General features: G+C 27.5%; 1 protein-coding gene across 1 annotated transcript in view; it reads left to right on the forward strand.

The window, feature by feature from the left end:
* The window catches only part of LOC123296892 (protein big brother), a 57,606-nt gene that overhangs the window by 30,380 nt on the left and 15,064 nt on the right, over positions 1–12,162 (forward strand). Inside the window, exon 3 of the mRNA XM_044878593.1 lies at positions 5,292–5,525. Coding sequence (XP_044734528.1) covers positions 5,292–5,525 — 234 coding nt within the window. The remainder of the gene's footprint in view (positions 1–5,291; positions 5,526–12,162) is intronic.

Consider the following 12,162-nt stretch of genomic DNA (forward strand, 5'->3'; position numbering starts at 1 on the left):
TAAAGATCAAAAAATTTAACAATCACATTTTTTTAATTACAAATTTTCTATTCTAGTTAAAAAATTAAGTTTTTAAGAGAATTTAAGCACAAGTTATGCACTTTTGTATTCTTGAGTTTTAACTAAATTGTAATTTAGATGTACAAGGTCTCCAATAACTATCGCGTTAGAATTTCAATCATAAGAAGAATAAAATTCCAACAAGAAAGTTCATTGTAGTGTTAAGATCTGATGTAAAACAAGATACGCCTTAAATTTTTCGAAAAAAATTTATAGGTAATCAAATATAAAATACTACTGTAAAGAGAAGGTTCACAATAAATGATCAGCAGTTCTGAATTCAAACTTTCAACATTATTCGGTTAATGTTTTTTGAGTTATTAGTTGCTCGAAATTGGATAAATCCGCTGGAATTTCGAAATCGAGTATTTTCTTTATTTGAATTTTTAGTTTTTAAAGTTTTTCAGAAATTTGAGCATTTTTTCCCCTTTGAAGATTCTGATTCAAGACTCCGTTTTTTGTCCTGTTTTTAATTGCGTATCAAGCTTAGGATTTATAATATACGTTTTGGACATTATTCAAATAAAAAAATAATTGAATAATACAGTGTGTAATATGTATATACATTTAAGATGAAGATAGAGATAGTTATCGAAACACTATTAAAAAAAATTGCTTAGAATATTTTTTCATTATTTTGGTATTTACTAAAAATTATTTCAAGTTTATTGAATTATTGAATAGATAATACTATTCAATTATCAATTTGTCCAGTTTTTACATTCCATAGCATACTAGTTATAAAAGTTTATTTTTTAATTTTATAACCAATGTGATACGGAATGTAAAAACTGGACAAATTGGTAATTATTACTGTACATTGATATGACTGTACAAAATTTCAAATCGATATTCCCATAAATAAAGAAAATATGAGAATGTCTTTATCTTAAATGCAACACATTATAGATTAGTTCTTTGGAGTTAAAAAAAAAGCAACAAAATTTATGTTTGATTAGTATTTAATTAGACTCAAAATAAAGTTTATAAGATTCAAAATAGTAATACGATGGTGGTTTAAATTTAAACTTAACTGAAAAAGTTGTGAATGCTAAAAAGTGTGTTTTCACGTAGGTTGTTTGTTAAAGTCGACATCTAGGCGTGATAGTTCCAATGAATTTTGGTCGCTATAGCCGATATGTCGTTATAATTGATACATTCATGCATGTGTTTTTAGGCAGAAGGAGGATTCAGTTGGGACCTTTCTTTTTTACCAATTTTGATATATAATTTGAAAAATAGCTGTTAAATTGCTGGTTGGTACTTTTAATGAGAGAAAGATATCAACGATCGCGGTGATCGATAACATGTATATAGAAATATGCAAAACCCACATTCGATATATAAGTTTTTTATTAAAAAACAATTAAAATCTTACGTTTTATTATATTATTATTTTTTCATATTTCACAGTCGACTTCTTACATTGAATGCAGTACCTATGTATATGAGGTCAGTTAAAGTTATAAAAAGGAAATTTTGCGGTTAGCCTCAAAGATGGCTGCGTCTCATTTTTTAAAGATAATAAACTGTGTATATCATGTAAATGTGAATATACACATTCAGATTAAATTATATGAAATATTAATTACAAAATATAAAATTGTATATTTTTAAAAGAAATTTCCAGAAAAATATAAATTATAAACAATTTTATTGTCGGATCATAAACAAAATAAAGATTTGCTGTTGAAGGGTACCCTCAATAAAATTTTTCATAATAATATGATAGGATATTTTAGGTAAAAAACTATCCATCTGAATTGTAGATTTGTAGAAGAGTTCTATATTTTTGTAAATTAAATTAGTATATGACTTTAATAGCCTATTTTAAAATTTTAAATTGGACTAACTCTTTGTCGGTTTAAATTTGTATAAATCATTTGTGCACAGGTTTATGATAGGTTTGACGTCCATAAATATTTATTGATGGTCGTAAAATAAATTCCCTTTGACGTTAAAAAAATTTATATCTTCAATACAATGTAACATGTTGTCAAAATTTTTATGGTTAAAATTCATCTTTTAGCTGACGAGTTGACGTGCATATTCTTGTTAAATTTTTTATATGTATCAATGCCTTTAATATGATAATCCTTATAATTGGATAAATTACTCAATAAATTTACGTTGAAACCTATTCAATGCTTAATTTGAATACACCAGTGAATTTACCTGCTCTATAGTTTTATAATATTGCGGTGCTGCTATTAAATCTATCCAAAAGTAATAATCAAAAATTTTTACAAAACCATTATTAGTTTAGCCTTTAAAGAGAAATTTTTCGTACGAGTAAAAATGCTTGAAACGTAAGTTGTTGGTATTAAGGAAAGACATGAAAACTTTAACTTTAACGGAGGGTATTTGCAAGTTAAATAAGATTCGAAACTGAGAAGAGATGGAAGAATATTTTAAAATAGAAGGAATATCTTATAAAAATTCTAACTAATATATTTTGTTTAAAAGGGGTATTCGCAAATCAGATAGTAAAAGTTTATAATTGTCAATGATAAGAAAATGTACTATTTTTAACCGCCGAACTAAAAAAAAAAGGGCCTTATTAGTTTGACCGCTATGTGTTTGCGTCCTGTGGCATCGTAGCGCCTAAACGGATGAACCGATTTTAATTTTTTTGGTTTCGTTTGAAAGGTCATTTAACGGGGAGTGTTCTTATCTATGTGCGAGTTTTGCGTTCCGTACCCGAAAAAATCTAAAAAATTGACGTCGATCTTCAAAATGCTTTAAGGAAAATCGTAATTTAATGGAGAGAGTGTTCTTATATATGTTTCAAGTGCCAATTAAGGGTTCTGTGCCAGAAAAATTTGTCGAGGGTTTTTAAAATGTTGTAAATTTTTTTCTTATAAAGACCATCTCAGCGAGTTAAGGTTTTCCTCTAATTCTTACCAGTATCAGAAATTGAATGAAAAAAAATGACTAATTTAAAAAGTAACGCACAACAGTTTCATAAAAATTAGCGCAGTTTGTGAAATAAACATTTTTATTTGTAAAATCAGTAAAAATATTTATCGTCAAATTAACGATTTTTTTCTTTTGGTCCTTGCGCTGACACATTGGATGGCCTCAAATATACAAAATTTACTCCATTTGGCCTATAACATAAAATACCCAAAGCAATCAGCAATAATCTGGTCTAAGTTAATATATGAAAACCACTAAACGAATCTCAAGATAAAGTCGTTTCGTCTAAAACTACTCCAAAATTTGATCAAATACGTTTTTGAAATGAAAATGCAAAATAGTATTTCCAATTTTTTCTAAACCTATCCATACATAACGCAGCACTTTTATGTGTAAGTAAAGTTTATTCAAAATAAATTAATAGTTCATTAATTAATTTCATGATTAATACATTTTCTCTATTTAGATTTAAAATCTGTGTCAAAAACAATTAATCTTAACACATGTTTTGTGATTTACACATAATAGAGTTTATATTAGTGTACATGCAACTAAAAAAAAATGAGTATTTTATTTTATATACGTATATCTATCTCTACACGTAGAACACATATTGTATGAAGAGTAAGAGAGTTATAATGTTATATCAGCTTAGAACAAGGGATGGATGACCCTTTTTAAAAAATACATTATCTCATATATTTTATTTTATTGTATATTTGAAAGTTTAGAGTCATTTGATGTTCCATCTTCTATACAAATTAAATAACTTGTATAATTTGTCTAAAACCATCAACTTATGAAATGCTAAAAAAAACTCTAAGAACGCTTTTAGAAAATATGATTACAAGGAATGCTTCATTCTAGACTCATTTAAAAATTTGGATTTGAAAATTAAAACTTGAATAGTGTGTGGGAAGCATAGTTTTCGGAAGATGTCTACGAAGCGAAATGATTTATCCACTTATATTTAACGGCGACACTTAATTGATTCTACTGGAAAATATTGACGTTAATATAATTTATAAAACTTTTTAATTTAAATTTAATCTTTGATTGCGTGGTTAAAAGTCTAAAATTCACGAAACAAAAAAGTTTATCAAGCTATGAATCCACGTGTACCAAGAGAGGCTGAAACTGCCGTGGAAATATTCCATTTATGTTGAAAAAGTAGGAAAAAAATTGTCAGTCAAAATTTGTAAAATTCTTTTCAAAGTTTTCTTAAATTAGGTTTTTAGAAACGACTTTCTAAATTGAAACTTATAATCCAGCAACCTTGCCGCCTGAAAGTATGGGGTAGTGTGCGTCAAATCCGGTAGTTCTGAGTTTTTTCAGACTTTATGATGTTGGTCCAATGAATAATCCAAGCTTGTGGCCTCCTGAGCCGAACGCATCTTTCAGATTTTGGCGATTATAACCCTAAACGACTAGTTTTTGATAGCACATTTTTAAAGTAGATTAAATTTTCTACAATATGAGTCCTTGAGTGGTTATTAACGCCAAAATTTGAAAAAAAATCGAAAATTTCAGGATTTATTTTTTTTTTCGATTTCAACGCCATAAACAAGCCTGTAAAAAATCAGAACTATCGGATATGACTCAAACTCTGATGTATGCAATTACTGGACTTTTGGTCAATTGCTAAATTTTAATTTTTCTAATTTCACATTCAATTTGATTACCGTACATTTTATCCGAAGAACTGAAATGACGTAAAATAAATAAATCTTATAAAAAACAAAGAAATTGGTTTATTTTTCGTTTCTGTAAAAGCAATACTGAGTTGAGTTATGGCTGACTGAACTGTTTGAAGAAAAGATATAACGTTCAAAAATGTAATACGGAAAAATCTTTTATAAACGACCTACATAAAAAGACCAAATTGGCTGGCCGTCTACTACTGACCTTCCCAAACTGAAGTAAGTTTTTTTTATGCTTTTGCTGACCGGCTTACAAGATACAATAGAAAAATTGATACCCAAAATAAATTTTTTTTCTTACGAGTACAAAAAACTTCAATTATGAATTAATGATAAATTCATCTTTGTTTTGAACTATTAAAAAATTTATATGAAAAGAAAGATTCACATTTGTATTGTAGCATTATTATCACATATCACATAAGTAATTCTTTGTCACGGTATGTTAAAAAGATATTTTAGAAAAAAACATTTATGAAGGGGTTAATTACGATTATTGATCATAGTTTTGAAATTTATTATTTTTATGTTGGACATGAAGATAAATGGCCCCATTTACTTTTATTGGGCTCCGTTGTAATTTAATATAATAATTTTTATTTTTTATTTCAGGTTCATATACGATCACATCTAATTATGAATGGTGTATGTGTTCGTTGGCGTGGTTGGATCGATTTAGAACGTTTAGATGGTGTTGGATGTTTGGAATTTGCTGAAGAACGTGCTGCTCAAGAAGATGCCCTATTACGAGAACAAATTGAACGTTATAATCAACGTTTACGTGATTTTGAAGATAAACAACGAGCTTATCGAGGACAACATGAAAGAGCTGATCAAGAGTTAGAGGTAAATATCATTTATTACTAGCAAAATTTATGAAATAAGAAATTCAACAGAATAGGAAAATATCTATTATGTCTTACTGCGAATTCATTTCTCAATATTTTTAAAATTATTGACAGTGTGTCGCATTTAAGATGAAGACACCCTCATATTTACGTTATTTATAGGAATATCGATAGGAAATTTTGCACAGTTATACAAGGTGAAGGGTCTCATTTTTTGAAATATTTAACCGAAATCTGAATATTAAACTCAGCCTACTGCAAATTGACAAATAGGGCCAATTTTTAATATTTTGCCTATTTTTTTTATACCCATATACCGATTTGCATGACAAAATTCGCATTTTTATTTTTTTCATTAATTGGTCTTGATTTAAATTTATTACAAGTTTTTTTTTTAAATTTTATAACTAGTGTGATATAGAATGTAAAAACTGGACAAATTGATAGTTTAATAGTGTTATGTATTCAAATATTTCAATAAACTTGTAATAATTTTAAGTGCAGACCAATAACCAATTCCGTTCGCAGCAGTATGCCTAGAGTAGTGAGTTCGATTCCCGCCGTCGCGTCACAACAAAAATTAATTTAATTAATAGTTGTAATAGACTGGTGTAGTGAATGGTATATGCATGAAGGAGGTGCACTCAGCCTTTGAAAATAATTGAGGAGCTGATAAATGAAATTATCACCAGAAGGGTGGTAAAACACATGTATGGTATCACAATGGGCTCTATAGCCTAAGTGTGTCCTTTGTGGGCAACCAAAATAACCTAACCTAACCTAAGTGCAGACTAAAATAATGAAAAAATAAAAAAAGCGGATATGTCATGAAAATTAGTATATATGGGTATAAAAAAATATTCTAAGCACTTTTTATAATAATTTCTTTCGATATCTCTCACCATCTCTGATGCTAGGAAAAATATTAAGAATCGGCTTTATTTGTCAATTTTTAGTCGGTTAAGATTAAAGTTCAGATTTCGGTTAAGTATGTTAATAAATGTGACCTATCACCGTGTATGACGACGGAAAAAGTGGCATAAGATCTGCAAATAATCAAGTAATAATTTGTCTATCAGTGCTTCTAAAATTTGTCTAAAATCCTTCCACTGTTCCACCATACTTTTATAATATTCTTAATCTAAATAAAATGTAATTTTTAATAAGTTACGTTTATAAAAATGGACACACAAGTATTAATTAATTAAATAAGGTTAATTGTAATGCAATAATAAAAAAACTTGGGATGCTCTGATTACAATTCTTATAATCAGTCTTTATATTTCCTTACAGAAGCATTCCACGCTTTTTAACATTAAATTTTACATTTAATTATTTAAAATTTCTTTCCATTTAAAAAAGAATTTTATTTTGATTCCTATTTGCTTGAGAAAATTAATTTTGTTTCTCATAAATTCATGATAGGTATTATAAAGTTGAATAAATCAGAGTGGAATTACGGTTAAGAAAGTAATTTTAAAAAACCAACATTTCGCTTGAATAATAAATTTGATATTCCCAAAACTGCAGGTGTATTCAAAGTAAAGAAAAAAAAAACAGAATATAAAATGTATGGACAAAATCGGATTACTTATCAATTATAAATAATTAAAAATCTTTGTAGATATAAAAAAATCTTCGTGGGAGTAAGAACATAATGTTCAAACAACATTGTTATGAATAAAAATCCACCTAACAATTTTTATTTATTCAAGATTACACTGCACAATCATATATGTCTCTCTAATACTGTACAAATACTTGTAAATAATACCTTTAATATGTTCTGATATGATGATGTTCGTTCGTCCCTATATCAATTTAATGAACGAATATAATCATCTTTTATATATTATCCTAATAGTATAATTCAGAACAAAATGTCCTTATATAAATAAAAACTAACAATATACAAATACTTGATCCTTGTGATCCATTAATATGTATTATTTGTTTTAATGCCTTTGGGGTGTTTTTAAACTATTATTTGCATCAACGCTTTCATACATACATACTACAATAGTATATACAACTCAAAACTATAAGACTAGTACATACGAATTTAACAATTACGTAAATTAGGGGAATTTTATTTACCGTTGTTTCAATATTTTCTTTGATTTGTGTTGTAAATAGTAGACAAGTGAAATTTACATAATTTAAAAAACCCTCGACAAATTTTTCGGATACGGAACCCAAAACTAGCATTTGAAACATATCTAAGAACACTCCATTAAATTGCCTTTTCCTTAAAGTAAACTGAGCCGATTTGGATGATCATCGCCAATTTTTAGTTTTTTTCTGGTACAGAACCCTAAATTCGCACTTGAAACATAACTAAGAACACTCTCCATTAAATTACCTTTCATATAAAACCAAAAAAATCAAAATCGGTTTATCCGATACGAGGCCTCAGAGAAACAAACACACACACATAGCGGTCAAACTTATAACATCCTTTTTTTAGTTCGGGGGTTAAAAATGTTTAAAATAGCGAACTAAACACACTTTTATTGAAATTTGCTGTGAAAAGTACAAAATAATCTTTAAGGTATTTCCAGGATGTTATTTGCAATTCCTATGCTAAAGCTATGGTTAATTTTGTTTTTCAACAGAATTTAACGAGAAATTAAATTTAAGAACTTAATAGGGCTTACTATTAAATATCGTTAGTTTCAGAAATTTTGATCGTTTAAAACACGAGAAAATTATGCCTACGTTCCCAATTTTGACCAATTTACGTCAAAATTAATATCTAAAATTTTTGATTTAATATAAAAACATTCTTTTCATTTTCAACTCTCCTATTTTTTTTTTCATTTCTGTCGAGAGAAGTTTTTAATATCTTACAAAAATAGCTGGGAGGACAGAGGGTTTTACATGCTTTGAATGGGGAAATCGCGATTTTTGCTGATTATCTCGCGACCTAAATAAAAATTCTGCAACTTCGAGATCTGAGCTAACATTATTCTGAGTCTTTGGAAAAAATAGACCAAATCTGTCGATAATTCATGCTGGAAATACCCTAATTAAATGCAATCTTCTATATATAACAGAATAACTGACTGGCTGACATAAAAACGCACAGCCCAAACTTCTGGAGGTCGTGATTATTTACATGTGGATTTCTTTGACAGTAAGGTATTAGCTCTAAGGAGTCATTTTTGAATCAACGACTTAACGAAGTTTAAAAATTCTTTCACCTATAAAAAGCTGTATTATCAATGAGTAATGTGGGCTATATTTTATTTTCAAAAAAAAAAAAAAATAGGTTCCCGTACCAAAAAAACATAAAACTGTAAACAAAAGGATGGATACGTGAAGGATATAATGCGGTAGGGTCTGTTTTCAAAGTTGCGAAGCGAGCGAGTAATTGCTAGTATAGTATAAGAGTTAACAAGCCGATGGGATTTTGGATAGTTCCTTTCTTAGTGAAATTAAATAAGGATGGAGTATACCTGTCACCTGACAGCGGTTGTGTTGACTACGTTTATTAATGATTAATGCCGGAAAAAACTGCGAAAATTGTAGATTTTAAAATCATTTTAAGATAATTTCCATATCCTGTTAATAATGTAAATTATGATTGCCAGGCAATTTTGCCGTTGCAAGAAATTATTCTAATAGTTCTGTCTGGCCCTGAAAGGTAAAAATAAGCTCTCGAAAATGTTGCCAGCTCTCATACCAATAAACATATTAATACGCTCAAATTCAATCTCTTAAGCTTAAATTGTTGAATAGTAACTTTGACTTTTTTAATCTAGCCAGAGTAACCGCATCTATAGTGCATACATACCTTTAGAAGCGTCGATATATACAAAGAAAAGTCTTTATTGTATGAATTGATATTTATTTTTCAAATACCTACAAACTTAAAATTGTAATTCTGGATTTATTTAAGTCAAACATTTATATTCAATCTGCTCTAATAATAATAAATTACCCTAAAAAATGAGATTACAAATATTTCATTTTTTAACATTTTTTTTGCAATAAAAAAATAAATGTAATCAAAATAAAATTGTCCCATCGTGTATGAATTAGCATTACGACAGTGATTATACTAAAACATAATGGGGGGTTAATATAGGCCCCAGGAGATATTGACACGCTAGGGGGGTTGTTGCCTCTTGATATAACATATAACAATAAAATATTTGACAAAAAAAATGCTATGCTGCCCGTACTCAGCATGATATATATAACATTGTCAACTATATGTGATGGCTCCATCACATATTTACACAAAAAGGTGCCGAAGTGCATTCTTTTTTTAAAGACACCCTATATAAAATATTTTTGTTTATTTCTCAATAAGGGTGCCTTTTTAGTAGGTACGTCGAGTCCTCACTACCTATGTCTTTTGTTCAAATGTTACTGTTTGGATGATATAAGGGAATATAATACGAATATTGAGAAGTAAAAAAAATTTTTTTTTTCTTTTTTGACAAACATATGCTGATGTATGTTATTTTTATCGTAAAAATTCATTATTCAAAAGCTACTATATTGCTCTTGACTTCTAATATTGAAAACATATATGTTAATATGATACAAATGTCAAATTATTTGAAATACTGTTTATATTATTTATTGTTATTATTTATCAGTTTTGAAAAGATTCAAATATCCATGAAAAGTATATAATATTATTAATCATAATAGGATTATATTATTTATTAATGTTTAATGTTTATTATTTAGTAAAAAGGCATATTATGATACGAGACTGTGATGATAGTTGAAAATTATTATATCCAAATATTTGACAGTTTAAGTACTATCAATACTATTATTTTTAAATAGGGATTGTTATTAAATGGGCTGTCAATATGTATAGTCCAAAAACTGCTAGCTGGACTTAGTAGTCATTGAATGAAACAAAATTAACAAAAAACGTTGTTGAGAAGTATATCCAAAGTTTCCTATTTACAACCTGGAACAATAGAACGTAATTTATTTTTTATTTCCCAGTATAGGAAGTTATTGTATTATGAGTCCGATTTTCGAAATCAAAATTTTCAACATATCTTTACGTTTTATGGTTAAAACAAGACTTTAACACCAATTTTAACAAGAAATATGTGTTTGTGTGTACGTACGTACGTCCGCCGACAAAATGATGTATCACGCGAACAAAAAATGATATCGATTTCGTTTAGGTGTCAATCGAAGCGTATTTACAAAAATATGATCCAAAAAGAATTTCATAACATTCGGTCAAGTCGTTTCGAGATTATTTTGGGAAATTATTTATGTGGACCTCAAGGCTCGCACCAGACACTACCCATGGCTTGTTTGTGTCACAATTGCTGACAATAATTAAAATTACAGCAATGTAGCAGCAATTCTTAGTTATTTTATTGAATATAGTATATAAATCAACATATAAATGGCATAGTTTTGCTCTGCTTTCACAAACTTGCAAAAGTTATATCACTTATGTAATATGTATTGCATATATTATTTTTTTAAATCATTAATTATAAATTTTTACTTATGATGCATTGATACTCACAATGTTCTGATATCTTTTTAAGATTTCGCTTTGAATATTGACTTTAGAGTTATAATTTTTAGCTTTATTTAATTGTCAAAGTGTAAATAATCTATTTGTATTAATAACTTTAAATTGAGCGTTGGTAGTGATGACTTTTAGTCTTAAAACATTTTTTTTTTAATGCGTAAGTTGATTATGATAAAGAAATTCAAATTGAAAGAAATATATAAATATTTTACATACCTAAATAAATTAATTTAATCAAATTAAATAAATGAAATTCTCAAATTTCAATTACCCCTTTTTTTCATTATTATTAAATTTTAAAGATAAAAAATAGATTCTCTCCCTTATACTATAGTTATATAACATTTATTATTGGAATTTTGTATATTAGTTCGTTAATAGAAAATCAAAAAGGGGAAAGTATATGATAAATCCCTTAATATCTAAGGAATCATAACATTTTCAAACAGTAAAAGAGACTTTTGTTTAAACATTTATTTTATACCCTTTTTCAATACGATTTAGTATTAATAGAAATTGAAGATAATTTTCTATGAGAATTATGATTTAAAAAAAAAAACTATTTAAACATGCTTTCATTAGAAAGTGGACTAAAATGTACAAAATAACATTTTGGTGCAATGTACGATGTTATTAAGTGTGAGATGCTTCATATTCTTTAGGCAGACAAGTTAAATTCAATTGATGAGAAGAGAGATCACATTTAAATATTTTAATCTACAGGCAGAATGCATATTTTTTGTTTATCAATACTTTTTTTATTTGAAAATAATACATTAACTGCACTTCCATTAATATCTAACTCGTATCTTATTTTCAAATACCGTTACGATATCAGATATCATAGCATAGATAACATGTTATTGCATTAGCTATTGAAATTGTAATTGATTATTAGAAATAGGTGATAATTAGACTTTTCTGTTAAGATTTGATTACAATGTGTTAAAAGTAGTTTTTTTTTTTCATGTTAAATATTTTTTTAGTTTTTGACTATTAAAGAATTTCTAGCATGGTATTTGTAGTTCCTATACTAAGGGTATGGTAAAAATTTTTTCGACAGAATTCAACGAGAACTTAAATTTAACAAATAGGGTTTACTATTAAG

The sequence above is a fragment of the Chrysoperla carnea genome, chromosome 1 (assembly GCF_905475395.1).
Source record: "Chrysoperla carnea chromosome 1, inChrCarn1.1, whole genome shotgun sequence".
NCBI lineage: Eukaryota > Metazoa > Arthropoda > Insecta > Neuroptera > Chrysopidae > Chrysoperla > Chrysoperla carnea.